The 25,321-nt window shown below is 41.2% G+C and overlaps 1 protein-coding gene across 1 annotated transcript in view; it reads left to right on the top strand.

Annotated features, from left to right (window-relative positions):
- NKAIN2 (sodium/potassium transporting ATPase interacting 2) overlaps positions 1-25,321 on the top strand; it is a 1,573,379-nt gene that overhangs the window by 719,030 nt on the left and 829,028 nt on the right. The window contains exon 3 of the mRNA XM_069726099.1: positions 19,222-19,302. Coding sequence (XP_069582200.1) covers positions 19,222-19,302 — 81 coding nt within the window. The remainder of the gene's footprint in view (positions 1-19,221; positions 19,303-25,321) is intronic.

Genomic DNA, 25,321 nt, shown 5'->3' with positions numbered 1-25,321 from the left:
AAACTTGATTCCAGTTCACCCAGTTGCTCCATGCCTATCCACCTGGGGCTCAGGCACCGGCCTCGCCCTGGCTTCACATTAAGAAAAATAGAAAAAGTTGGAGTCCGGCTCAACAGGACTAGATTTTCCTTTTCTTTTAACTGGGTAATGTCGACCATGGAAATGTTTCTTTTGTAGGCACTATATTTTCTTTTAAAAAGAAAAAGAAAAGGAAAATCCAGTCCTGTAGAGCCAGACTCCAACTTTTTCGATTTTCCTTAAAGAGCGTTCTCAGACAAATAATATGGCCATTTGCAACCTGTGCCATGAAAAGATCTGCAGGGGGCCTGACCACTGAGAATCTAACCACCACTAGCATGATCAGGCACATGTCATCTAAGCATCAAACTCGGTGGGCAGAACTCGTGGGTTCAGCAGGTGACACCACTGCCTCTTTGCCTGTGCTATGTACTTCCCAATCCTCTGTCCATGACACTGGTACAGATGCCTCCTGCCCTGCACTTGTCCTTAAAATTCTGAGGCACCATGATCAAGCACTTCCACAAACTAGTGCGAGCATGGAGTTCAACTGTCCCTACCCCAAATCTTGGAACACAAAAGACATTTCTCAGCCACCGTTCCATAGGCCCAAATGCTAAACAGTCACATATCCAGATGTGTAAAATATACCCTACCACCAGTGAAGGTGCACTCGTGCATAAAAAAGATAAATCAACCTGAGCGTTTTATATCAAAACAGTGGAGAGGCAAAAATAGTGCTTTTCTCCTCCCTGTTCAATCCCTGAATTATATGATGACTCACTGCTGGTGACATAAACACTCAATTAGACTAATATACAGTCCTAAAACCACTCCTCCAATTAAATATTTGCACAATCTCTAAAGGATGGCCTGTTGAATAATCTAGACCAGTGGTCCCCAACTCCAGTCCTCAAAAGCCAACAACAGGTCATGTTTTCAGTATTTCCTTAGCATTGTACAGGTGATAATTGCATCACCTACACAGGCAATAATTCCATCACCTGTGCAATACTAAGGAAATCCTGAAAACATGACCTGTTGGTGGCTCTTGAGGACCGGAGTTGGGGAACACTGATCTAGACTGATGAACTCAGTGTATGCCAAACATAGTGACTGTGCTCAAAATTCTCCTCGCACAAACACACGAGTTGCAGATATAAGTGCACTGTCCCTTCATGTATATCTGTCTGATACCCTACCTATTTGCGGAGGTTGGCACCCTGGGATGACGAGAAATGGCGCCCCCGCTCGTGCGACGGCTCTCCCTAAGCTCCTATTCTTGTCCTAGCAGGAAGCAAAGGGAAAAATAGAAGGCAAGATTGGCATGCAATATTATTGTACTTGTAGATTAACAAAATGAATTTAAACTGATTGTAAAGGTAAGGGACAGGTCAGATATCAAATAAAGACAATCAGTGTTTATAAAGGGACAGTGTAATCAAGCAGACAAGGATTGCACACACACTTAGAGATTATATATAGGTGGGTCCATTTTGGATCCCAGATACGCCAAAGGTACAGTAGTGTGGACTGACAATAAAAAGCATTATAGATATAGGCTATATGTTCAATACAATGATGATTGATTGAATAAAAATGTATAGGTAACTCCCTCTGGAGATCTGGGATCCGAAATGGACCCACCTATATATAATCTCCAAGTGTGTGTGCAATCCTTGCATGCTTGATTACACTGTCCCTTTATAAACACTGATAGTCTTTATTTGATATCTGACCCTTACCTTTACCATCAGTTTAAATTAATTTTGGTAATCTACAAGTACAATAATATTGCATGCCAATCTGGCCTTCTTTTTCTCCCTTTGCTTCCTGCTAGGTCGAGAATAGGAGCTCAGGGAGAGCCGTCGCACAAGCGGGGGCGTCATTTCTCATCATCTTTGGGTGCCAACCTCCGCAAATAGGTAGGGTATCAGGTGGATATACAAGAAGGGACAGTGCACCTATATCAGCACCTCGTGTTTTTGTGCGTGGAGTATTTTGAGTACAATCACTATGTTTTGCATACACTGATGTCATCAGTCTAGATTATTCAACAGGCCATTTTTTAGAGATTGTGCAAATATTTAATAGGAGGAGGGGTTTTAGGGCTGTTTATTAGTCTAATTGAGTGTTTATATCACCTGTAGTGAGTCATCATATACCTCAGGGATTGAACAGGGAGGAGAAAGCACTATTTTTGCCTCTCCACTGTTTTGATCTATACCGCTCAGGTTGATTTATCTTTTTTATGCACAAATGCACCTTCACTGGTGGTAGGGTATATTTTACCTATCAGTAAAAGTTAAATTTTAAAGGGTTTATTTTTTGCAGTTAGTCAGTTTGAGTTCATCCTTTTTCATTTATTTCTGTAACACATATCCAGATGTGGCAGGTGTGGCGGTGCTTGTACCAGCACGTATCCAGGAACATCTCCCATGCCCTTGCCAATGTAGTTACTACGATTGGACACCTAATGACCCACATGTAGACAAGCGCTTGTGGCCAGGGATGCTACACTTCACTGATGAAACACTGGGTGAACATTATGGAAGCAAGGACCGAGTCCCACCCTAGCGTGGCACATGTGCTACTGACACCAAGCATAGCTGGACCTACTTCTATCGCTTCCTACACCAGTTCCTACACTCCCTCCTGCTCTTCCTCATCCGCAATCTTCTATTTGCTATCTCAGAGCACATTGTCCACAGCAAAGCGTCGAAAGTCTTTGCTGAAGCTACTTTATATAGGAGTCAAGCCGCACACCTCGGCAGAGTTATTGAAAAGAATAACAGACAGATCTGTGACTCTTGCCGCTGAACTTCCGACCAGGTATGGTCATGTGTGATAATGGCCGTAACCTGGTGCTGGCTGTGAAGCTTGGCAAGCTAACACATGTGCACAAAAAAAGAAGAAATTCCATCTTCCTATTCAATGAAAGTAATCCAAGTTTATTCAAGTGATTAAAACAACAGGGCAACGCGTTTTGAATGCAAACAGCATCCTTCCTCAAGACCTGATGGGAGTTGATTGCCCATAAGTCTTATATACATATAAAAGTGATTCCAACTGGACAAAAAAAATCACATGACATTTAAAAAAGACATTCAAGTGAAATTGAAACATTTACATAAAATCCAAGAAACACAAAATTTTGCAAAAACAAATAAGAAAAAAAGAAAAAAAAAGAAAAGAATATGCACAGAATCCATAAAAAAGAAAATCTTTAATAATGACACATAATGGCTCGGCATAGATTTAAACTTGCAGGAAATCGGGTTCCCAGGTTAAATATCCTTCACTCTTTCAATGCCACAGACTTCAAATCAAGATAATTGTCTCCGATGACAAGTAATAAAGTGTTTGGCCACAGAAGAAATGTTCCTGTTAGAAAAATTACTAACATTAGAAATATAATTTAAATATTTATTGATACGGACTTTCAACTTGCAGCTAGTACACCCAATGTAAACCAATTGGCAAGCAGTGCAATTGATGCAATAAATTATATTTTTAGAGTAACACTTGATATACTGCTTTATCTGGTAAGTTTGAGTGTTGTCAGAATTTTCAAATGTAGTGCTAAGACACAAGAATTTACATGTTTGGCAACGTGCAGTACCGCATTTGTAAAAACCCTTGAAATTGAGCCAGGTTACATTAGATTTCTCCAAGCTGAAATCGCTAGATGAAAGGACATTGCCAAGATAAGGAGCTTTTTTGGCAACAATATTTCAGCCAGACATTAGGATAAGAGAAAGAATTTTGTCTTCATATAGCACAGGAAAAAAAATAGTAATAATTTGTTTAATGGCACTAAATTGATGACTAAATTGGATAGATAACATAGGTTTCTTGGAATAGGTGCTGAATTGAAAGGTTTTATTGCCATTACAATATTTAATTAAATTAGTTCTGTGTTTTGAATTGACAATATTGCGGGCACAATTGAGTGTCCAGCTGGGATTACCCTTATTAATCAGTCTGGTTTCTGCTTTACCTATCTCATAATTGCGATTCAAATTGTCACTACATTTCCTGGAAATTCTAATGTATTCACCCACCGATATGGATTTGATAGTATGTATTGGGTGATTACTAGTTCAATAAAGAATTGTGTTTTTTGTAATTTTTATACATGGATGTAATTATATTCTGATTTAAAGAGCCAGTAAGTTTCAGGTCTAGAAAAGTAATAGTTGTAGGATGAAAATTAGAAGTAAATCTAAGGTTATAATTGTTAGTATTAACATATACAACAAAGAAAGGTATATCAGAAATATCTCCACACCAATTTAATAGAAGATCGTCGATGAAATTACCGTACCATTGGATTTGTTTGAAGAATGGGTTTTGATCTGTGTATAAATATTGTTGTTCCCAAAAGGACATAACAAGATTTGCTAGAGAAGGGAAAAATTTAGCACCCATAGAAACTCCTTGATGTTGGAGGTAATATTGTTCATCAAATACAAAAAATGTGCTTTATTAAAAATGTGCTTGCCAACTGCTTTCCACTGGGTGTACTAGCCGCACGTTGAAAATGCATATCAATGAATATTTAAATGATATTTCTAATGTATGTAAGTTTTCTAACAGGAATTCTTGTTCTGTGGCCAAACACTTTATTACTTGTCATCAGAGACAACTATCTTCATTTGAAGTCTGAGGCATTGAAAGAGTAAAGGTACCTCTCAGCGGTGGAGATATAAGAAGATCTCTACTCACCAGAGAAGCATTCTGGATATTTTACCTGGGAACCAGATTTCCTGCAGTTTTAAATCAATTTCCAGATAATATGTGTCATTATTAAAGCTTTTTTTCTGCATAATATGTATATTCTTTTTCTTCCATTTTTTCTTATTTTTTGTTCATAATTTTGTGTTTCTTGGATTTTATGTAAATGATTTTTTTTTGTCCAATTGGAATCACTTTAGAATCCAATTTAGACTTATGGGTATTCAACGCCCATCAGGCCTTGAGGAAGAATCCTGTTTGCATTTGAAACGTGTAGCCATGTCATTTTCCTGGCCTGCATTTGCATCTGCATGGATATTTTACTCGCATGAATAAATTTGGATTATCTATATTGAATAAGAAGCTGGAATTTCTTTCCTTTTCGCACTGATCATCATGCCTGTCAGAATGTCATTCCCAGCTTTTTGGACATGTAAACAATGAGCTGGCAGTTCCTCCCTACACAAGCTAAAACATTTACCATGCTTGGCCTAGATGCTAAATATGGTGGTTCAGCATAATTTGCCAGAGCTTCTGGTCAAGGTATGCTGCGTCAGGGTCCATTTCCACAAGTCAGTTACAGCTCTTGCCTGTTACAGCTCTTGCCACTGCATCCAAGTGCCAGCTTATTAGTGTGCGACGTGACCACAAGCTGGAACTCCACACTGCACATGCTGGCAAGGCTTTTTGAGCAGCAGAGGCCATTTGTCAAACACCAGCTCCAACATGCTCGCCCATGCCTACTTAAATAGTCGCTGCTCACAATTAAAGCTGAAGCTTTGCATGTGGACCAAGTGGAGATGGAGGCAGACATGAGACAGGGAGATACTGCCCAGCTACATCTTATCTGCTCAGCACGAATTGGGCAACAGTGGGGAGGTGGGGGCAGGGTGGGAAGAGGAGTAGAAACAGGAGATTGTTTCTAGTGCAACACATGCTAGTATCTACACAAGCTTCATTGAGTCTCTTCTACATGAATGGGCTAAGAAGGGGAGTGAGGAGGAAGAGACGGAGAAGGAGGAGGAGATGGAGATTATTCATCATGGTGAAGACAGGGAAGTGTTAGCTGTAAGGAGCTTAGATCACATGGCCTACGTTATGTTGCGCTAATTTTCTGTGACCCTCGTATTACATTACTCTTCACCAAAAGAGTACTGCTTGTCCATCCTGGTAGACCCAGGGTACAAGGACAACCTTACATCTCTCATTCCTGAGGAGGAACAATCTACTAAAATGGTGCTATACCAGAAAGCCATTGTGGAAAATATTTTTTTTAAATTTCCATCAGACAAAGCTATGTGCAGGGGGCAAGCTTCTTTGCCCAACCAAGGAGAAGAGAAGAGGGAGACACACACCCGTTACAGCAGAGGCAGGGGTACATTGTCAAAAGCCTGACCCAATTTAATGACACCCTCCCAAATGTCAATGCCCTGATGACAAGCTATTTTTGACAATCAGGGAAAAAAATTAAAGATGGTCAAGCAATACCTGGCTGGTAAAACCAGCATACTCCCTAATTCTTCTGCGATCTTCAACTATTGCATCTCAAAGCTGAACATCTGGCATAAGCTGTACCTCTATGCCTAGGAGGTATTTTGCTGCTCTGCCACTTGCGTCTTGTCTGAACCAGTTTTTAGTGTGAATGGGGGTTCATAACAGACAGGCACTTTTGACTGTCAACAGAAAATGCTGACAGGCTCGCTATGACAAAAATGAACAAAGCTTGGATTAGTCCCAACTTTTCCACAACACCAGTTGACAGCCACAGACAAAGTGAGCGTTTTTAAACATCAATGTTTGTATGAGGCTTAACAGTTGTTGCCTTTAAGGGTCTATCAATGACTATATTATCCTCCTTATCATTTTTTACTGGCTTTGCACTTTTTGCAAAGCAGTTATGAGTGTAGGACTGCATTAACTACACTTTCAAAATATTTTAATGAGGCCCGCCAGTTGCTGCCTTAAAGGATCTGTGAATAACTGGATGACCCTCTTTATAATTTTTTTCCTGGTTTTGCGCTATGTATAGGAGTACATCAAATACAATTTCAAAATATTTGAATGAAGCCTGCCATTTGTTGCCTTCAAAGATTTATAAATGACTGGATGACCCTCCCCCTTATATTTTTAACGTGACTTTGCACTGTCTAAACCACCTAACTGATGGCATTGATATTGAGCTCCAGATACTCTTGCATCATCCTGGTGCATGGGCTGGTCTAAAAAAATGTGTGAAATGACACTGCTGTCATGGTGAAAACTACTCTTAAGATTGTCTACAAGGGTGTTTTGATAATAAAGCATGTTCATGCCCCTTTCCAGAGTGGGAAGCATCTAGCTAAATTTACTCTTGTAATGTGGATCTAACAGAGTGGGAACCCAGTAGGCAGCACTATTTCTAACCTTAAAGGGAACCTGTCACCTGAATTTGGCGGGACCAGTTTTTGGTCATATGGGTGGAGTTTTCGGGTGTTTGATTCACCCTTTCTTTACCCGCTGGCTGCATGCTGGCCGCAATATTGGATTGAAGTTCATTCTATGTCTTCTGTAGTACACGCCTGCGCAAGGCAGTCTTGCCTTGCACAGGCATGTACTACGGAGGACAGACAAACAACTGAAAACTCCACCCATATGACCAAAAACTGGTCCCGCCAAATTCAGGTGATAGGTTCCCTTTAAGAATACAGGCATCAAGTTGAAGATAGTGCTGAAAGAAAGTGCTCATGTGTTGAGCGCTTCCATGAGGTCCACGTCCAAGGTGTGTTGGTGGCGGGGTAACACTGAAGGTTGCTTTATCCATCCCCTCCCACCAACCACAGCCAACAGATCGGATCATTATTCTCTTCATCTCCTGACTGTTGCATGTCCATCAACTCTTCCTCCTTGTCCTGCACCATTTATTCCTCGGCTCTTGCAAGTTCACTTACAGTTTGTCTGGTACCATGAGGCCCTCTTGATCACTCTAAACCACACTCCCATGACACCTGCCAGTGCGATGACCGTACGGAAATTTGAGATATTGTTATCCCTTCCACATCCTCCTCTGCTTCCAACTCTTCCTCTGGGACCATAACTGTTATGTAGGCAATCCAGTGACACAGTGTGCCAGCAATCAGAGCACATACAGTGATTTGACAATAACCTAAAAACAATAGAACGAGCTCTGAGACGTGGAATCTCTGTAGACCGCAATACCTGAACCTATCCTAACACAACTAAAGGCAGCTGTGGATTGCGCCTGTCACTACCTATGCAACTCGGCACAGCCTGAGGAGCTGACTAGCCTGAAGATAGAAAAACAAGCCTGACTTGCCTCAGAGAAATACCCCAAAGGAAAAGGCAGCCCCCCACATATAATGACTGTTAGCAAGATGAAAAGACAAACGTAGGGATGAAATAGATTCAGCAAAGTGAGGCCCGATATTCTAGATAGAGCGAGGATAGCAAAGAGAACTTTGCAGTCTACAAAAAACCCTAAAGCAAAAAACCACGCAAAGGGGGCAAAAAGACCCACCGTGCCGAACTAACGGCACGGCGGTGCACCCTTTGCGTCTCAGAGCTTCCAGCAAAAACGAATAGACAAGCTGGACAAAAAGTAGCAACAAAAGCAAAGAAACACTTATCTAAGCAGAGCAGCAGGCCACAGGAAAACTCCAGAAGCTCAGGTCCAACACTGGAACATTGACAAGGAGCAAGGAAGACAGAATCAGGTGGAGTTAAATAACAAAGCAGCCAACGAGCTCACCAGAACACCTGAGGGAGGAAGCTCAGAAGCTGCAATACCACTTGTGACCACAGGAGTGAATTCAGCCACAGAATTCACAACAGTACCCCCCCCTTGAGGAGGGGTCACCGAACCCTCACCAGAGCCCCCAGGCCGACCAGGATGAGCCACATGAAAGGCACGAACAAATCTGGAGCATGGACATCAGAGGCAAAAACCCAGGAATTATCTTCCTGAGCATAACCCTTCCATTTAACCAGATACTGGAGTTTCCGTCTAGAAACACGAGAATCCAAAATTTTCTCCACAATATACTCCAATTCCCCCTCCACCAAAACCGGGGCAGGAGGTTCAACAGATGGAACCATAGGTGCCACGTATCTCCGCAAGAACGACCTATGGAATACATTATGTATGGAAAAGGAGTCTGGGAGGGTCAGACGAAAAGACACAGGATTGAGAATCTCAGAAATTCTATATGGACCAATAAAACGAGGTTTAAATTTAGGAGAGGAAACCTTCATAGGAATATGACGAGAAGATAACCAAACCAGATCCCCAAACCAGATCCCCAATTAGCGAAAAGTTGAGCCTTCTCCTGGGACAAGGTCAAATTGTCCACTACCTGAGTCCAGATCTGCTGCAACCTGTCCACCACAGAATCCACACCAGGACAGTCGGAAGACTCAACCTGTCCTGAAGAGAAACGAGGATGGAACCCAGAATTGCAGAAAAATGGAGTGACCAAGGTAGCCGAGCTGGCCCAATTATTAAGGGCGAACTCAGCCAACGGCAAAAAGGACACCCAATCATCCTGGTCTGCAGAAACAAAACATCTCAGATATGTCTCCAAGGTCTGATTGGTTCGTTCGGTCTGGCCATTAGTCTGAGGATGGAAAGCCGAGGAAAAAGACAGGTCAATGCCCATCCTGCCACAAAAGGCTCGCCAAAACCTCGAAACAAACTGGGAACCTCTGTCAGAAACAATATTCTCAGGAATGCCATGCAAACGAACCACATGCTGGAAGAACAAAGGCACCAAATCAGAGGAGGAAGGCAATTTAACCAAGGGCACCAGATGGATCATTTTAGAAAAGCGATCACAGACCACCCAAATGACTGACATCTTTTGAGAAACGGGAAGGTCAGAAATGAAATCCATCGAAATATGTGTCCAAGGCCTCTTTGGGACCGGCAAGGGCAAAAGCAACCCACTGGCACGTGAACAGCAGGGCTTAGCCCTAGCACAAATCCCACAGGACTGCACAAAAGTACGTACATCCCGTGACAGAGATGGCCACCAGAAGGATCTAGCCACTAACTCTCTGGTACCAAATATTCCAGGATGACCAGCCAACACCGAACAATGAAGTTCAGAGATAACTTTAGTAGTCCACCTATCAGGGACGAACAGTTTCTCCGCCGGACAACGATCAGGTTTATTCGCCTGAAATTTTTGCAACAGTCGCCGCAAATCAGGGGAGATGGCAGACACAATGACTCCTTCCTTGAGGATACTCGCCGGCTCAGATGAACCCGGAGAGTCGGGCACAAAACTCCTAGACAGAGCATCCGCCTTCACATTTTTAGAGCCCGGAAGGTACGAAATCTCAAAATTGAAGCGGGCAAAAAATAACGACCAACGGGCCTGTCTAGGATTCAAGCGCTTGGCAGACTCGAGATAAGTAAGGTTCTTATGATCAGTCAATACCACCACGCGATGCTTAGCTCCTTCAAGCCAATGAGGCCATTCCTCGAATGCCCACTTCATGGCCAGCAACTCTCGGTTGCCCACATCATAATTACGCTCAGCAGCCGAAAACTTCCTGGAAAAGAAAGCACATGGTTTCAACACTGAGCAACCAGAACCTCTCTGTGACAAAACCGCCCCTGCTCCAATCTCAGAAGCATCAACCTCGACCTGGAACGGAAGAGAAACATCTGGTTGACACAACACAGGGGCAGAACAAAAACGATGCTTCAACTCCTGAAAAGCTTCCACAGCAGCAGAAGACCAATTAACCAAATCAGCACCCTTCTTGGTCAAATCGGTCAATGGTTTGGCAATGCTAGAAAAATTACAGATGAAGCGACGATAAAAATTAGCAAAGCCCAGGAATTTTTGCAGACTTTTCAGAGATGTCGGCTGAGTCCAATCCTGGATGGCTTGGACCTTAACCGGATCCATCTCGATAGTAGAAGGGGAAAAGATGAACCCCAAAAATGAAACTTTCTGCACACCGAAGAGACACTTTGATCCCTTCACAAACAAAGAATTAGCACGCAGGACCTGGAAAACCATTCTGACCTGCTTCACATGAGAGTCCCAATCATCTGAGAAGATCAAAATGTCATCCAAGTAAACAATCAGGAATTTATCCAGATACTCACGGAAGATGTCATGCATAAAAGACTGAAACACAGATGGAGCATTGGCAAGTCCGAACGGCATCACTAGATACTCAAAATGACCCTCAGGCGTATTAAATGCAGTTTTCCATTCATCTCCTTGCCTGATTCTCACCAGATTATATGCACCACGAAGATCTATCTTAGTGAACCAACTAGCCCCCTTAATCCGAGCAAACAAGTCAGATAACAATGGCAAGGGATACTGAAATTTAACAGTGATCTTATTAAGAAGGCGGTAATCAATACACGGTCTCAGCGAACCATCCTTCTTGGCTACAAAAAAGAACCCTGCTCCCAGTGGTGATGACGATGGGCGAATATGTCCCTTCTCCAGGGATTCCTTCACATAACTGCGCATAGCGGAGTGTTCAGGCACAGATAAATTAAATAATCGACCTTTAGGGAATTTACTACCAGGAATCAAATTGATAGCACAATCACAATCCCTATGCGGAGGTAGGGCATCGGACTTGGGCTCTTCAAATACATCCTGATAATCAGACAAGAACTCTGGGACCTCAGAAGGAGTGGATGACGAAATAGACAAAAATGGAACATCACCATGTACCCCCTGACAACCCCAGCTGGATACCGACATAGAGTTCCAATCCAATACTGGATTATGGGTTTGCAGCCATGGCAACCCCAACACAACCACATCATGCAGATTATGTAGCACCAAAAAGCGAATAACTTCCTTATGTGCAGGAGCCATGCACATGGTCAGCTGGGTCCAGTACTGAGGTTTATTCTTGGCCAAAGGTGTAGCATCAATTCCTCTTAACGGAATAGGACACCGCAAAGGCTCCAAGAAAAACCCACAACGTTTAGCATAATCCAAATCCATCAGATTCAGGGCAGCGCCTGAATCCACAAACGCCATGCCAGAATACGATGACAAAGAGCATATCAAGGTAATGGACAGAAGGAATTTGGATTGTACAGTACCAATGACGGCGGACCTATCGAACCGCTTAGTGCGCTAAGGACAATCAGAAATAGCATGAGTGGAATCACCACAGTAGAAACACAGACCATTCAGACGTCTGTGTTCTTGCCGTTCAACTCTGGTCATAGTCCTATCGCACTGCATAGGCTCAGGTTTAATCTTAGACAATACCGCCAAATGGTGCACAGATTTACGCTCGCGCAAGCGTCGACCGATCTGAATGGCCAAAGACATAGACTCATTCAGACCAGCAGCCATAGGAAAACCCACCATGACATCCTTAAGAGCCTCAGAGAGACCCTTTCTGAACAAAGCTGCCAGCGCAGATTCATTCCACAGAGTGAGCACAGACCACTTCCTAAATTTCTGACAATATACTTCTATATCATCCTGACCCTGGCACAAAGCCAGCAAATTTTTCTCAGCCTGATCCACTGAATTAGGCTCATCGTAAAGCAATCCGAGCGCCAGGAAAAACGCATTTACATTACTCAATGCAGGGTCTCCTGGCGCAAGCGAAAATGCCCAGTCTTGAGGGTCGCCGCGCAAAAAAGAAATAATAATCAAAACCTGTTGAATAGGATTACCAGAAGAATGAGGTTTCAAGGCCAGAAATAGCTTACAATTATTTTTGAAATTAAGAAACTTAGTTCTATCACCAAAAAACAAATCAGGAATAGGAATTCTTGGTTCTAACATAGATTTCTGATCAATTGTATCTTGAATCCTTTGTACATTTGTAACGAGATTATCCACTGAAGAGCACAGACCCTGAATATCCATGTCCACACCTGTGTCCTGAAACACCCAAATGTCTAGGGGAAAAAAAAGACTGAACACAGAGCTGAGAAAAAAAAATGATGTCAGAACTTCTTTTTTCCCTCTATTGAGAATCATTAGGTTGGCTCCTTGTACTGTTATGTAGGCAATCCAGTGACACAGTGTGCCAGCAATCAGAGCACATACAGTGATTTGACAATAACCCAAAAACAATAGAACGAGCTCTGAGACGTGGAATCTCTGTAGACCGCAATACCTGAACCTATCCTAACACAACTAAAGGCAGCTGTGGATTGCGCCTGTCACTACCTATGCAACTCGGCACAGCCTGAGGAGCTGACTAGCCTGAAGATAGAAAAACAAGCCTGACTTGCCTCAGAGAAATACCCCAAAGGAAAAGGCAGCCCCCCACATATAATGACTGTTAGCAAGATGAAAAGACAAACGTAGGGATGAAATAGATTTAGCAAAGTGAGGCCCGATATTCTAGATAGAGCGAGGATAGCAAAGAGAACTTTGCAGTCTACAAAAAACCCTAAAGCAAAAAACCACGCAAAGGGGGCAAAAAGACCCACCGTGCCGAACTAACGGCACGGCGGTGCACCCTTTGCGTCTCAGAGCTTCCAGCAAAAACGAATAGACAAGCTGGACAAAAAGTAGCAACAAAAGCAAAGAAACACTTATCTAAGCAGAGCAGCAGGCCACAGGAAAACTCCAGAAGCTCAGGTCCAACACTGGAACATTGACAAGGAGCAAGGAAGACAGAATCAGGTGGAGTTAAATAACAAAGCAGCCAACGAGCTCACCAGAACACCTGAGGGAGGAAGCTCAGAAGCTGCAATACCACTTGTGACCACAGGAGTGAATTCAGCCACAGAATTCACAACACATAACCTCCTCAAGCAGACTATTCAAAGTGTGCTCCAGCATGTAGATGACTGGAATAGTGATGCTGATTACTGCATCGCAAGCACTATCTATCTTAGTAGCCATTTCAAAACTGTCAAGAAGGGTGCAGAGGTCCTTCATCTGTGCCCACTCCACAAGCGTGATTTGCATCACATCCGTAATGCATTAGCCAAGGCTATGCAAAAGAACAAACTGCCCCAGGATTCGTCACTGCTGCCACAGTCGCTGCAATGTGTGCAGAGTAGCATTCAACACTACTGGAACATTGTAAATAAAATGGTTAATCGGTAGGCCCAAAAGTCCTCAGTTGTGATTCAAGTCAATGACCTGCAGGGTGCAAATGTCAGAGGTGAGAACATGGCAACCGTGATTTCTGCAGTAGTGCATCCAGGCCAGGATAGTAATGGAGAAATTGCTCTACCACCAGGTTGAGGATGTGAGCCATACAAGGCATGTGTGTGAGGTTGCACAAGTGTAGGGCCGGCACCAGGTTTGCACCATTATTGCACACAGCCTTCTCTGGCTTCAGGTTCTGTGGAAATAACCATTGCTCTAACTCAGCATTGATAGCTGTCCACAACTATTGAGCTGTGTGACTACGATCTCCAAGGCATATTAGATTTAACATTTCCTGGTTGCAATGAGCCCTGGCTGTGCAGTACGTAGGTGATGTGGATTCTCTCTGCACAGTTGGAATGTGTGTCTGACTAAGGGAGAGATTAAGGGCTCAGGTTGAGGCCCTAGAGGAGGTGGTGGATCCAGAAGCAGTGGAGGAAGTGTTAGATATAGAGGTTTGTCCCGCAAGCCTCGGAGATTCAACTATTTGTGGAGCAGCCCCTTGGCTGCCTGCCCCCTGAGCCACCAGAGTCACCCAGTGCACAGTCAGAGGGATATAACACCCCTGCCCTTGTTTGCTTGTCCAGGTGTCAGTGGTGAAGTGCACCCTGGCAGTCATTGATTTTTTTCAGGGAACAGATGATGTTGTCTGCAACATGATGGTGTAGCACAGGCACAGCTTTATTTAAAAAGCATTGGCGACTGGGCAACTGGTACTCTGGGACTGAAACTGCCATCAACTTTCTGAAACCATTTGTATCCATTAGGCGGAAAGGCAGTATTTCTGTGGCCATCAGATTGGAGATGGTAAAGTTTAAGCTCTTAGCTTTGGCACATGTAGGAGGAAACATTCTTTTACGTGACTACAACTTCGGGACCGAGGGCTGACTTCTGTGCTGAGAGTGGGTGGAGTATGTAGAACAGTGAACAACTGTTGGACTGTGAGTGCGGTGCAGGCAGATAATTCATGGTGGATTGATTAAGATGTGTTATATGACACAAAAACTGCTGGCATGTCCACTTCCATAACAACTGTGTTAGGTGTCGAGTTTCCGCCGCTGCACAGGGGGAATCTCAAACCATATCCTCTGCAGTCTCCCATTCTTCCCCAGCCGCAGTGGAGTCGGCAGTCCCAGCATCTGGCTCAAGCTGATACTGTGTGGTTGGTTACGGCTGCTGCCCCAGGTTCAGCCTTTGTAACCAGTGGCAAGCAGATGTTCCAAGGAGTAAGTCCTGCTTTTCATCTACTGAGCATGCCGTTGGACGACCTGTCATTGGAGGTCACATGCTCAGGTCCTGTAGTGGCTCTGATAGGTCCTCTAGGTAGGCCCCGGAAGGCTACATCTATAAAAGGCTTGCATGGCCGCTCAGCCATGCGCTAGTATAGAACTGAAATCATGTGTGTGTGGATGTATGACTGAAACTTGTGAAAGCTCCTTAATCATTCCCATCCCTAGTGTTGTTGAAAGTAATTGGGTGATTGAGCTATCTTGCACCAGATTGTGCCATCCAGCACTAGACACAAATTACTGCATCAATTAGCAGCCACTACCAGTACGGCGCGGTGCTCAACCAGTGCGCTTTCCTAGCCCTAGTAAGGGTGGTAAGTGACGTCCACTAGAGCGGCGCTGTATGCACTCTGTGCAGTAAAACTTTAATAAGTGCTGATAAATGGTCAGTGTAGGGTGGCCAGTCCCACTTGGACTCAGCATCTAACTCCGGGCATCCTCAGGTGCAGGCTCAAAAGCCACCGAGGGTCAGAGCGAGTCCAATCACCAGCATAGAGGGGGTGAATCATAGGAATCCCACCAGCATCCACCAGCTGCACCCTGTCACTATTAACAGGGAACAGCGCTCATTTAAGCGACTCTGTGAAGCAACAGAGTTCGCTTCCATTCACACTGGGTGAGATCTAACCCACGTGTGAGCAGCCCGTCAAGCAACAAATGTTGTCAGTGGTCTTTGGTTAGGACGAGATACTGTTTGTTCAGTTGAGCTCTCATTAATATGAACACCTAACCCATGTACACGTCGAACACAAAGCCTATTCCACGACAACCTCACTTTTTCCCACTCATGTTGTTTGTACCCTTCCTCTCTTGTAATCTGCTGTTTTACAACCTTAGGGCCACGCCTGTCAGTCACCTGTCACCAACCCTATTTATTTATTTAGCTAGTGTGCCTGAACAACACTGGTATACCTAATGATTTTTAAGAGGAAATGTGGCCTTCTGATTTCTCACTGAAACACAGTTTTATTACAAACTATTTGAATTAGCAAATTGGGCCTGTTGACTGTGCCCCAATTATTTAGCCTAATGATTTTTAAGTGGAAATCTGGCCTTTTGATTTCTCACTGAAACACAGTTTTATCCTAAATTATTTGGATTACCAAATGGGGCCTCCTGGCTGAACCCCAATAAATTAGGCTTAACGATTAAGTGGAAATCGAATTACAAAAAAAAAAAATGCATTTCAGTGAAAGAGGATATTTGTAAAATTCTAATACAATTTAATTTCCCACAAATTTCTTTGCTCATCTCTAACACTGGGGTTATGTATAGGTTTTATGGATTTTTTCTAAGAACATTTTGGGAAAAAAATTTCAGAAAGGGGTTTCACAGACTTTTCAGACAATTATAGTCTGTATTTAGCCATCAAAAAACAATAGCTTTCTGTTAAATTTCACTTGATAAATTATTGTTCTAATTGAAGTTGTCTATTTTGATACATTTCTCTATTTTCTCTGAGAGATGAACTGCCAGGAACTGGAAATATAAGCTTGTTTTCTTTATTGGCCGGTAGGAAATTTGTAGCATTTCAAGATTTTTTTTTTGAATGTTTAGTGAAAAAAAGATCAACCATACATTTTTTTTCAATCTGATTACAATTAAAGTCAGAATTTATAAAATATGTTTTTTAATGTCTGAAATATCTAATTTTCCTTGACTTCTCAGTGTAAAACTTTGGGAAAAGTGGTTTAAAAACCTGCCCATAACGTACATGTTTAAATCACTGGTGATAAGTGTAGGTTTGCTGGCTTTAGGTAGAGTAAGGCGTCAATGCCTTATAATTGAAAAAAGAGTTTACTTTATGCTAGAACACGTTCCTTCATTGATTTTCTGATCATAGGATAAAGATCAGTATTTTTAACCTGAGTTGTAAATTAGAAATAATGACACAGTTGGTTTAACCTTATCAAAATAATCACACACTGTGTAAAATCAGTATTTCCTACTGTCACTGGCTTCCGATGCCTAATATTCACTGCAAAGAATAAAACAAATTGCACTTTTGCCAGGGTCAGTACAATTTTTGCTAGGAGATACACCATTTGCATAAGAACCTCTATGGGTAGTATCATCTCTTTGATTACTAATGAAGATACATTATAAGAATAGATGTAAAGAAGAAGTGAACTATTCCTAATAAGAAAAACAGGATTAGTTTACTAGCAAAATAAGGTCTTGCAAAGGACATTACACCTGCTGACATTTTGATATCAATTTCTCTTGAAAAAGAAGAATATTTATTTTGTAATTTAGTGACAGCTTAGTGGCTAACCTCTCTCTAATTGGTACAAGCTTAATGGCTGGTTACCATGTCTAAGAAGACACAATACTTGATACTTCATACTTTCATACTTTAAGCTGAACAGAAGTGTTTCACAATTGCAGCCAATTTCACAGTCGCGAGTTAACCCCTTAATGCTCATGTTTTTACCTATACACAGGAAGTTTCTGGAGCGTACCCTAAATCACATAGAAGATCTCAGCAGCTTAACCTTTAGAAGCCATGATGAATAGTGACCCCATCATTGCCACGATTAGAAAGAGAATGAGTTCCCTAAAAAAAACGAATAGTCAGGTGGATTATCATGGTACTCAATAAAGTGCTTTCTAATGCCATGTTGGTACTTCTAATAAGTCCAGGGCTTAATAGGATATTGTTGTCAAGATTATACACTGTAATACAAAAGTATTGCGGGGTACTGATCAGTGATCTAGTGATTACAGGCTCCAGTTCACTTCTGGAACTAAAAGAAAAGTGTTAAAGAAATGTAAACATAAGCATATTATGACGAGGTGATCTACATGTCTTATATAGTCTGGTGGGTGATAAGAACCGTCAATGATAGTACAAAACAAATTGTAATGTTCATTTAAATATGGAAAAATAGTGGTAATACATAATGCTATAATGTATATAGATGCAAATTGCCTCTTCTGAGAAAAAGAGGACTTAAACTCTATAGCACCACCTGTTGGAAGTAGCGATCCTACAACTCACAATCAACCCTTTTAACGAGTCTTGCAATATGACTTAGGATTGATTTGGCTTTTATCCTAAGTCATATTGCAGGACTCGTTAAAGAGTTGATTGTGACTTGCAGGATCGCTACTTCCAACAGGTGGAGCTATAGAGTTTAAGTCCTCTTTTTCTCGGAAGAGGCAATTTGCATATTTAATTTCCCAGAGGAGCATTGCACGGCGAATAAGCCTCCTTACCTTGACAAGCCAGCTGGTATGTCACTCTCCATAAGGAGAAACGTTACCCCTTAGAACCCAATGTATATAGGATCATCAACTTAAGGGGCATTTTATATAATACAATAATTAACTAACACATTACAATCATTACAAAAGACTGGATGGTAAAAATAAATGTTTGCAATATTTATTTATTATGAGAACTTCTCAAGTCACTTTACAGCCCATAAAATACAAATTTAGCGTTTGGGTTACTGAACAGCTTCCAATGTCTTTGCAGAGAGTTGGCTCTGTGGGGTTCATTACTTACATTATATGTTTTCTCAGGTTCTTGGTTATACTCACATAGCAAAACCTGTCAGTCAAAAGTATCGGAGCAGCAAGGACATTGACAACATTTTTTATTATTTCCATATTTTAGTTTTAATAGAATTCATCCACAATATAAGAGAAGCCTAAAAGGTTACATTTTCATATTATATGCATGTTCAAAGTTAAATGCTTCTTTTTTAAAATATTGAAATCAGGTGAATTTAAAGGGATCTGTGCTAAGGTTATAGTGCATAGAAAAGAGTAGGTAACCTATGATCAACCCCAATTGCCAATGGTGTATTCCTATCATCAATACATAGTCATAGCCAAAACCATAAAAATTTGATTTTAACAGTAGTCAGTTTCTGATAACATTTTTCCATAACATAAAACCATCTAAATTTAAAATCAATCATGATTAACCATGTTTGTGTTTTGAATATTACGTCATTTTCAGTGTTGAGAACTTTGCAAAAAAATTAAAAAAAAAACAGTTTATTTTTTTGTTTATAAAAGTTAACAGTGTTTTTCTGCCTTGTCTTTCACTTCTGCAGTATGCTGTTTGGCTCGTGCTGTGGGTATCTTGGAATGTATTTATTATTTGTTTCTATTTGGAATCTGGAGATCTTTCTAAGGTAAGTGTCATAGATCTTATCACCTGTTATTACTTATTAGAGAAATAATTCTGAATAAGCAGAAGTAGCTCCCACAAACATGGTATGCCATACCAAAGTAAATATTACATTTTTACTTTATTATAATAATAAATCGGATTATATATGTAGGCCACACAGAAACATGAAGCTATATGGATAGTAGTGAATTTTGGTTTAATATACATTGACACAGGTATTCGATAAAAGGGCAATGTCAACTCAAACCTGTCACGGTTCCACTCCTCAGTGTGTCTGGGATGCAGTTACTGACAGCTCAGCCATCTAATCTGGTATAGGGGTGTGTTGAAACTGTCAGTACTTTGACTAACAGCTTGGCCACCCAAGCTGAGCATGTTGAACTGCCAGTGTGTTGATTGACAGCTTGACTATCCAATCTGAGACTGTGAGGCATCGGCGGTCTCCAAGTGTCCATTATTCTAGGTAATTGCCATGCTACTTAACTGAGCTGTGTCTCCCAGAACTCTGCTAGACGTATATTCAGCTTGTGAGGTTTGTTCTCCTGTGCCTTGAGTTCTGTATGCTTGATCTGTTGCCTGACCTTGGACTTTGTTCTGGCCATCCGCCTGTTTAAACCCTTCCGATCTGATCTGGTATCCTCCCGGTAGTCTAACCTCATAACGTTACCTGACTTTGTTTTTGTCTATTTCTTCTGTTTATGATGTACACTCTTGGCTTCTGACCTTGGACTCCTTGACCATTCTGACTCTCGGCTTGGCCGTGAGAAGTTACTAACGTCACACAAACCCAGCTAAAAGTAGAGAGTGTAGCATCGACCAAAGTGTACAGTAAAAGGGTTGTCCGGTGGAAATAAGCTATCATCTACCTAATGGATAGCTGCTAACTTGATGATCATGGGGGTCCAACTGCTCTGAATAGGGTTGAGCGAAACGGGTCAGCCAGATTCAGAAGTTGCCGACTTTTGGCAAAGTCGGGTTTCATGAAACCCGACCCGACCCCTGTGTGGGGTCGGCCATGAGGTCGTCGATCTTCTGAATCTGGAATCGGAATTCCGATACCGAGTTCCGATATGTTTAAGATATCGGGAATCGGTATCGGAATTCATATTTAAGTGTAAAATAAAGAATAAAAATAAAAAAATATTGATATACTCACCATCGGACGTGCCCTGGTTCTCACCGGCAGCCTTCCTTCCTAAGAATGAGCGCCTGAAGGGCCTTCGATGATGTCGCGGCTTGTGATTGGTCGCGTGAGCGGTCACATGGGCGGTCACGCGACCAATCACAAGCGGCGACATCATCTAAGGTCCTTCAGGCGCTACTTCTTAGGAAGGAAGCGTCCGAGGGCGCGTCCGAGGGTGAGTATATTCCTAATAGGTATATACTCACCCTCGGACGCGCCCTGGTTCTAACCCGCAGCCTTCCTTCCCAAGAATCAGCGCCTGAAGGACCTTAGATGACGTCGCGGCTTGTGATTGGTCGCCTGACACCCATGTGACCGCTCACGTGACCAATCACAAGCCGCGACGTCATCGAAGGTCCTTCAAGCGCTCTTTCTTAGGAAGGAAGTCTGCCGGTGAGAACCAGGGTGCGTCCGAGGATAAGTATATCAATATTTTTTATTTTGATTCTTTATTTTACACTTAAATATGGATCCCAGGGCCTGAAGGAGAGTTTCCTCTCCTTCAGACCCTGTGAACCATTAGAGACCCAGTGCACTGCACTGGGTTTCGTGTTTCGGCCGACCCCGACCCCGACTTTTCTATAGGATCAGCCGATTTCACTCGACCCGACTTTTGAAAAAGTCGGGTTTCGTGAAACCCGACCCGATCCTATAAAAAGAAAAGTCGCTCAACCCTAGCTCTGACCCAGACTGGTCGACAGAATGAGGGAACTTTATATGCCTGTAGTAATGGAGTGGTGGTGTCCATGTCTTACTGCATATTATGCATACCCTATTTGCCTGCCTGACTTTTTCAAGCAGACCCTTAGAGAATGAATGAAGTGGCAGTAAAACATCCAACCTGCCATTCCATATTGTAATAGGGATAGCAGTTCCTCACTGGGATAAAAGTTCCCAATGCTGCTGATTGGTTTGAGCACCGATGGTAGGACACATTTCAGTAAGCAAATTATACTGGTGATGGGTAATAATGGCTTTTCAATGTATACTCTAATTGTTACTATACTCACTGCTTTTTGCTGGGTTTTTCCCCACACTACACTTTCATAGCTGTGTCAATGTTGGTTAACCACATATTCTCTACTGTATACACGTAGTTTGTAGATTAGTTTTTTTCTGTGGATGTGCCATACATATCATCCTGGGATTTTTTATGCATGTTGTTATACGTATTATGCTCAAGTATCTATATTTCATTTATTGTCTTTTGGTGTTCAATATTTATAGGAGTTCATCATTATAATATGTATATTGTACACAATGTTACTTAGAAAATGCATTCAAAGGCTTTACTTTGTTTAGGTTGGCTGAATATCCATCTGAGAGCAGCATGATGACGTACTGTATTTATTTACATCTATACATGATTGATTACCACTTACCTGGGTAGTTTCATTTCTATTGGCATTTGGTTTACACTATTTGCTGGATGGCTTACTTTAGGCAACAGGGTTATGCCAAACTGACACACAAAACTGCATTTTAGAGCATGCTTCTTTCTCCACCCATTTACTAATAAGCAAGGCCCCTTGTGGATATTATTGAAAAATGAGTCTAAAACTGTTAATAAATGTGGTTGAAGCTTTGTAGACAGTCAGTAGATATGACAAATTATTTTTTGTATTCAAGTATCTATGAATAATTTTGAGGCTCACGTGTGACTTAACTGTTCAGAGTAAGGTTTGATGTTATATGTCTGTCTATCTTGTTGCAATCAATTTGTTGTTGATCATTCTGCAAGGAGAATGAGTTGAGATGGCTTTATTGACACTGAGATATTATTGTTATATATGCCTTTATAGTTTACACTGGTTTTTGAGGTTTTGAGTCTATTATCCAAAGTCACATATTTAATAAAAATGTCTTTCCACTGTTTTTCCGCTGTACTATTTTGTATACAGAAATTGATCAATGTAAGCCTTTAAGTGTTACTGTTATTGCTGAGAATGAAAATAGCCTAGGGAATGCTGTATAACTTTGGAATAATTTAGCAAAAAATAACTCTTATTGTCATAACAGAATCCAGATATATAACTGCTACTACAAAGTGAATTTTTTCCTTGATATTCATCGTATATGCTCTTACATAACTTATGCTATTATATTTTTACTTGACAAAATGAACTAAGTAAACTATTGCCTAAGCATAAGCTGAAAATGTCAGATTCAGTATATTTGGTAACAGTCGTGCCTGCTAACCATCACGGTCGAATTATGTATATATATATATATATATATATATATATATATATATATATATATATAAAAGAAGTACTCTTTCATTAAGTTGAGAAAGTATTTATTGTGCATATCTGAGTAATATAGTCATCTGAGAGCAACAAGGTGTAGGCAAAGAGAAACTGAATCCAATGATGTATCATTAAGTTTACTTGGTGCAACGGTTCTGACACAATCAGGGTTTTTAGATTTATCATGAAGCAGAGCTGAGGAAGCTAGCCCCGCCCACACCAGGCTCTGTATATGCAATGGATTTATCATAAAGCAGAGCTGAGGAAGCTAGCCTCGCCCACACCAGACTCTGTATATGCAATGGATTTATCATGAAGCAGAGCTGAGGAAGCTAGCCCCGCCCACACCAGGCTCTGTATATGCAATGGATTTATCATAAAGCAGAGCTGAGGAAGCTAGCCCCACCCACACCAGGCTCTGTATATGCAATGTCCATAGACAGTAAGGTGCTAATCACAGGAGAGGGCGCCAGACCAGGGCTCACAGACCAACTAGTTGCAGCAATGATAAGCTCCTGGTACTAAAGCAATCATTATAAGGAAGCTAAACCTTGGAGCTTGATTAGAGCGACATTGAGGAAATTTGTGTTTAACCCCTACCTCATGCTGTCTTTAGATTACATAGTAAAAAACTGCTGACAGATTCCCTTTAATTTGAGCTGAACCTGATATATACAGACCAGTATATAAAAATGTATTTGTTTATTGCACTGAATAAATAATGGTTAGTTTGTTGACCATAATTAGCTGCATTGACATTGGTACAAGTAAGCCAATATTGTTTTTATAGTATCATTTGATGCTATTTACGGCTGAAAATCCTTGAAATTGTCATGGCCTGTATAAACAAGCAAGCGTAAGGCTTTAAATTAAATTTAATTTAATATCTTTATTTAATGTGACAAATTTGTTTCTAATGCATCTGATGGTGTTTAGCCTGAATTGCATTTCTGTTTGAAATGCTCGATTTTCACTTAGAAAAGATAAAAGAAGCCTCTGAGGCCATTGTGCTATATTAGCTGTCATTTTTGGCATATTGCTTATTAGCTCGCTATTCACATTTCACATTCATGTTTTCATTTTGTGCATTCATTGCGGAGAATAAATATGACACCATAAGTATTTCCTCTTGTTATAAAATGACATGACGAGGCTAAAAAATATATTATATTAAATTGGTTTAAAATGGAGAATAAAACATACCCTTCAGGCATGTAATGATTTAAAGTATAGCTTTATTCTGAAGACACCGCAGGGGGTAGGTTTATAGCGCTCTTTTTGTATCTGCAAAATTCAACCCTATTAGTATTACTTTAAAACAACATAAATTATGCTCTATAGACTTTGAACAAATGTGAGGCAGCCAACCCAAGAACTGCCTGTAGTGAGAACCGCCAGAAGGACTTTTGTATGTTTTACCCTTGACATTTTATTGTGATTTTTTTGTATACTTTTTACACTGTTACGGAATTTGTCATTTCATCCATTCTGACCTTATACCAAAACTCATATACTGAATTAAATAAGATGGAACTTTTGTTGTAAAATTATAGTAAACTAAGCCCAGAAATACCGTCTTGTACTGTTGGCTATTCTACTTGAATAGTATTAGTGCTTCTTTTTACTGTAACGCTTCTTAATTATGTAAAACATATTGAATTATCTATAATTCTTTATTCGTCACGTAACCTAATCATTTCTAGAGCAGGAAGGTCAGAAGGAACATAAATCTCCTAATCTAACCATAGATAATTCCCGCTTGCAGCTCTGGAAAGGCTAATAAAAGTAAGTGAGAGAATTTGAGATAATTCACTGTGCTGGTACGCTGTATCGCTATGTAGTCTCCAAAACCAAGAGCGCATTTTACTTAAGATTACTTACGAGGAGAAATGATGTAACATTACCTCTAGATTTTCCTATCCTTGTGATCTTTCTTTGGCTTTCACCAGGAAAGCTTCACCGAGTTTGCACTGTGTGAGCAAGGTTATAAAGGGAACATCATTATAGGGGTCTATGTACCAGAACAGAGAGCCATCCATTTATATGCATTGCTATATTATTTTGTCCAAGTTGTTGTCGTTTACAATAAAAATCAACTGTTGCCTGGCTTAGCTCCATTAAATAATAAATTATAGCTGATGAGAAAACACCTTCAAAGGTAATATCTTTAGAAGTTACTAATTTGTATTATTATTCAAAGTTACTCCAACATGAAACTGTAGCAAAGTGCTCCTGGGTCAATTTTACCTTACTAGATAATATGTGATAAAGCAAAGCTCTTTTCAGATTACTATCCAAAGTTGCACCTAATAATAAGAGTACACTTTGGCTTTACGCATTATATTTATTATTATTTTGGGTTCTGTATATTTCTTGTATTCTGTATACTTCTTAAAGGGACTCTGTCATCTGAATTTGGCGGGCTCTGCGTCCGGTCTGATGGGCGGTGTTTTCTCTTCTTTCATTCACCCCTTCCTTCCTTGAATTTGAGTAGGTTTCATCCATAGTACACGCATGCGCAATGCAATCTTGCCTTGGGCAAAGTCAAAAAGCATTAGTGCGCATGCACCGGCGCACTATGTCCCGGA

Source organism: Ranitomeya imitator, chromosome 5 (assembly GCF_032444005.1).
Source record: "Ranitomeya imitator isolate aRanImi1 chromosome 5, aRanImi1.pri, whole genome shotgun sequence".
NCBI classification, from domain to species: domain Eukaryota; kingdom Metazoa; phylum Chordata; class Amphibia; order Anura; family Dendrobatidae; genus Ranitomeya; species Ranitomeya imitator.
This window is presented reverse-complemented; position numbering and strand designations above follow the sequence as displayed.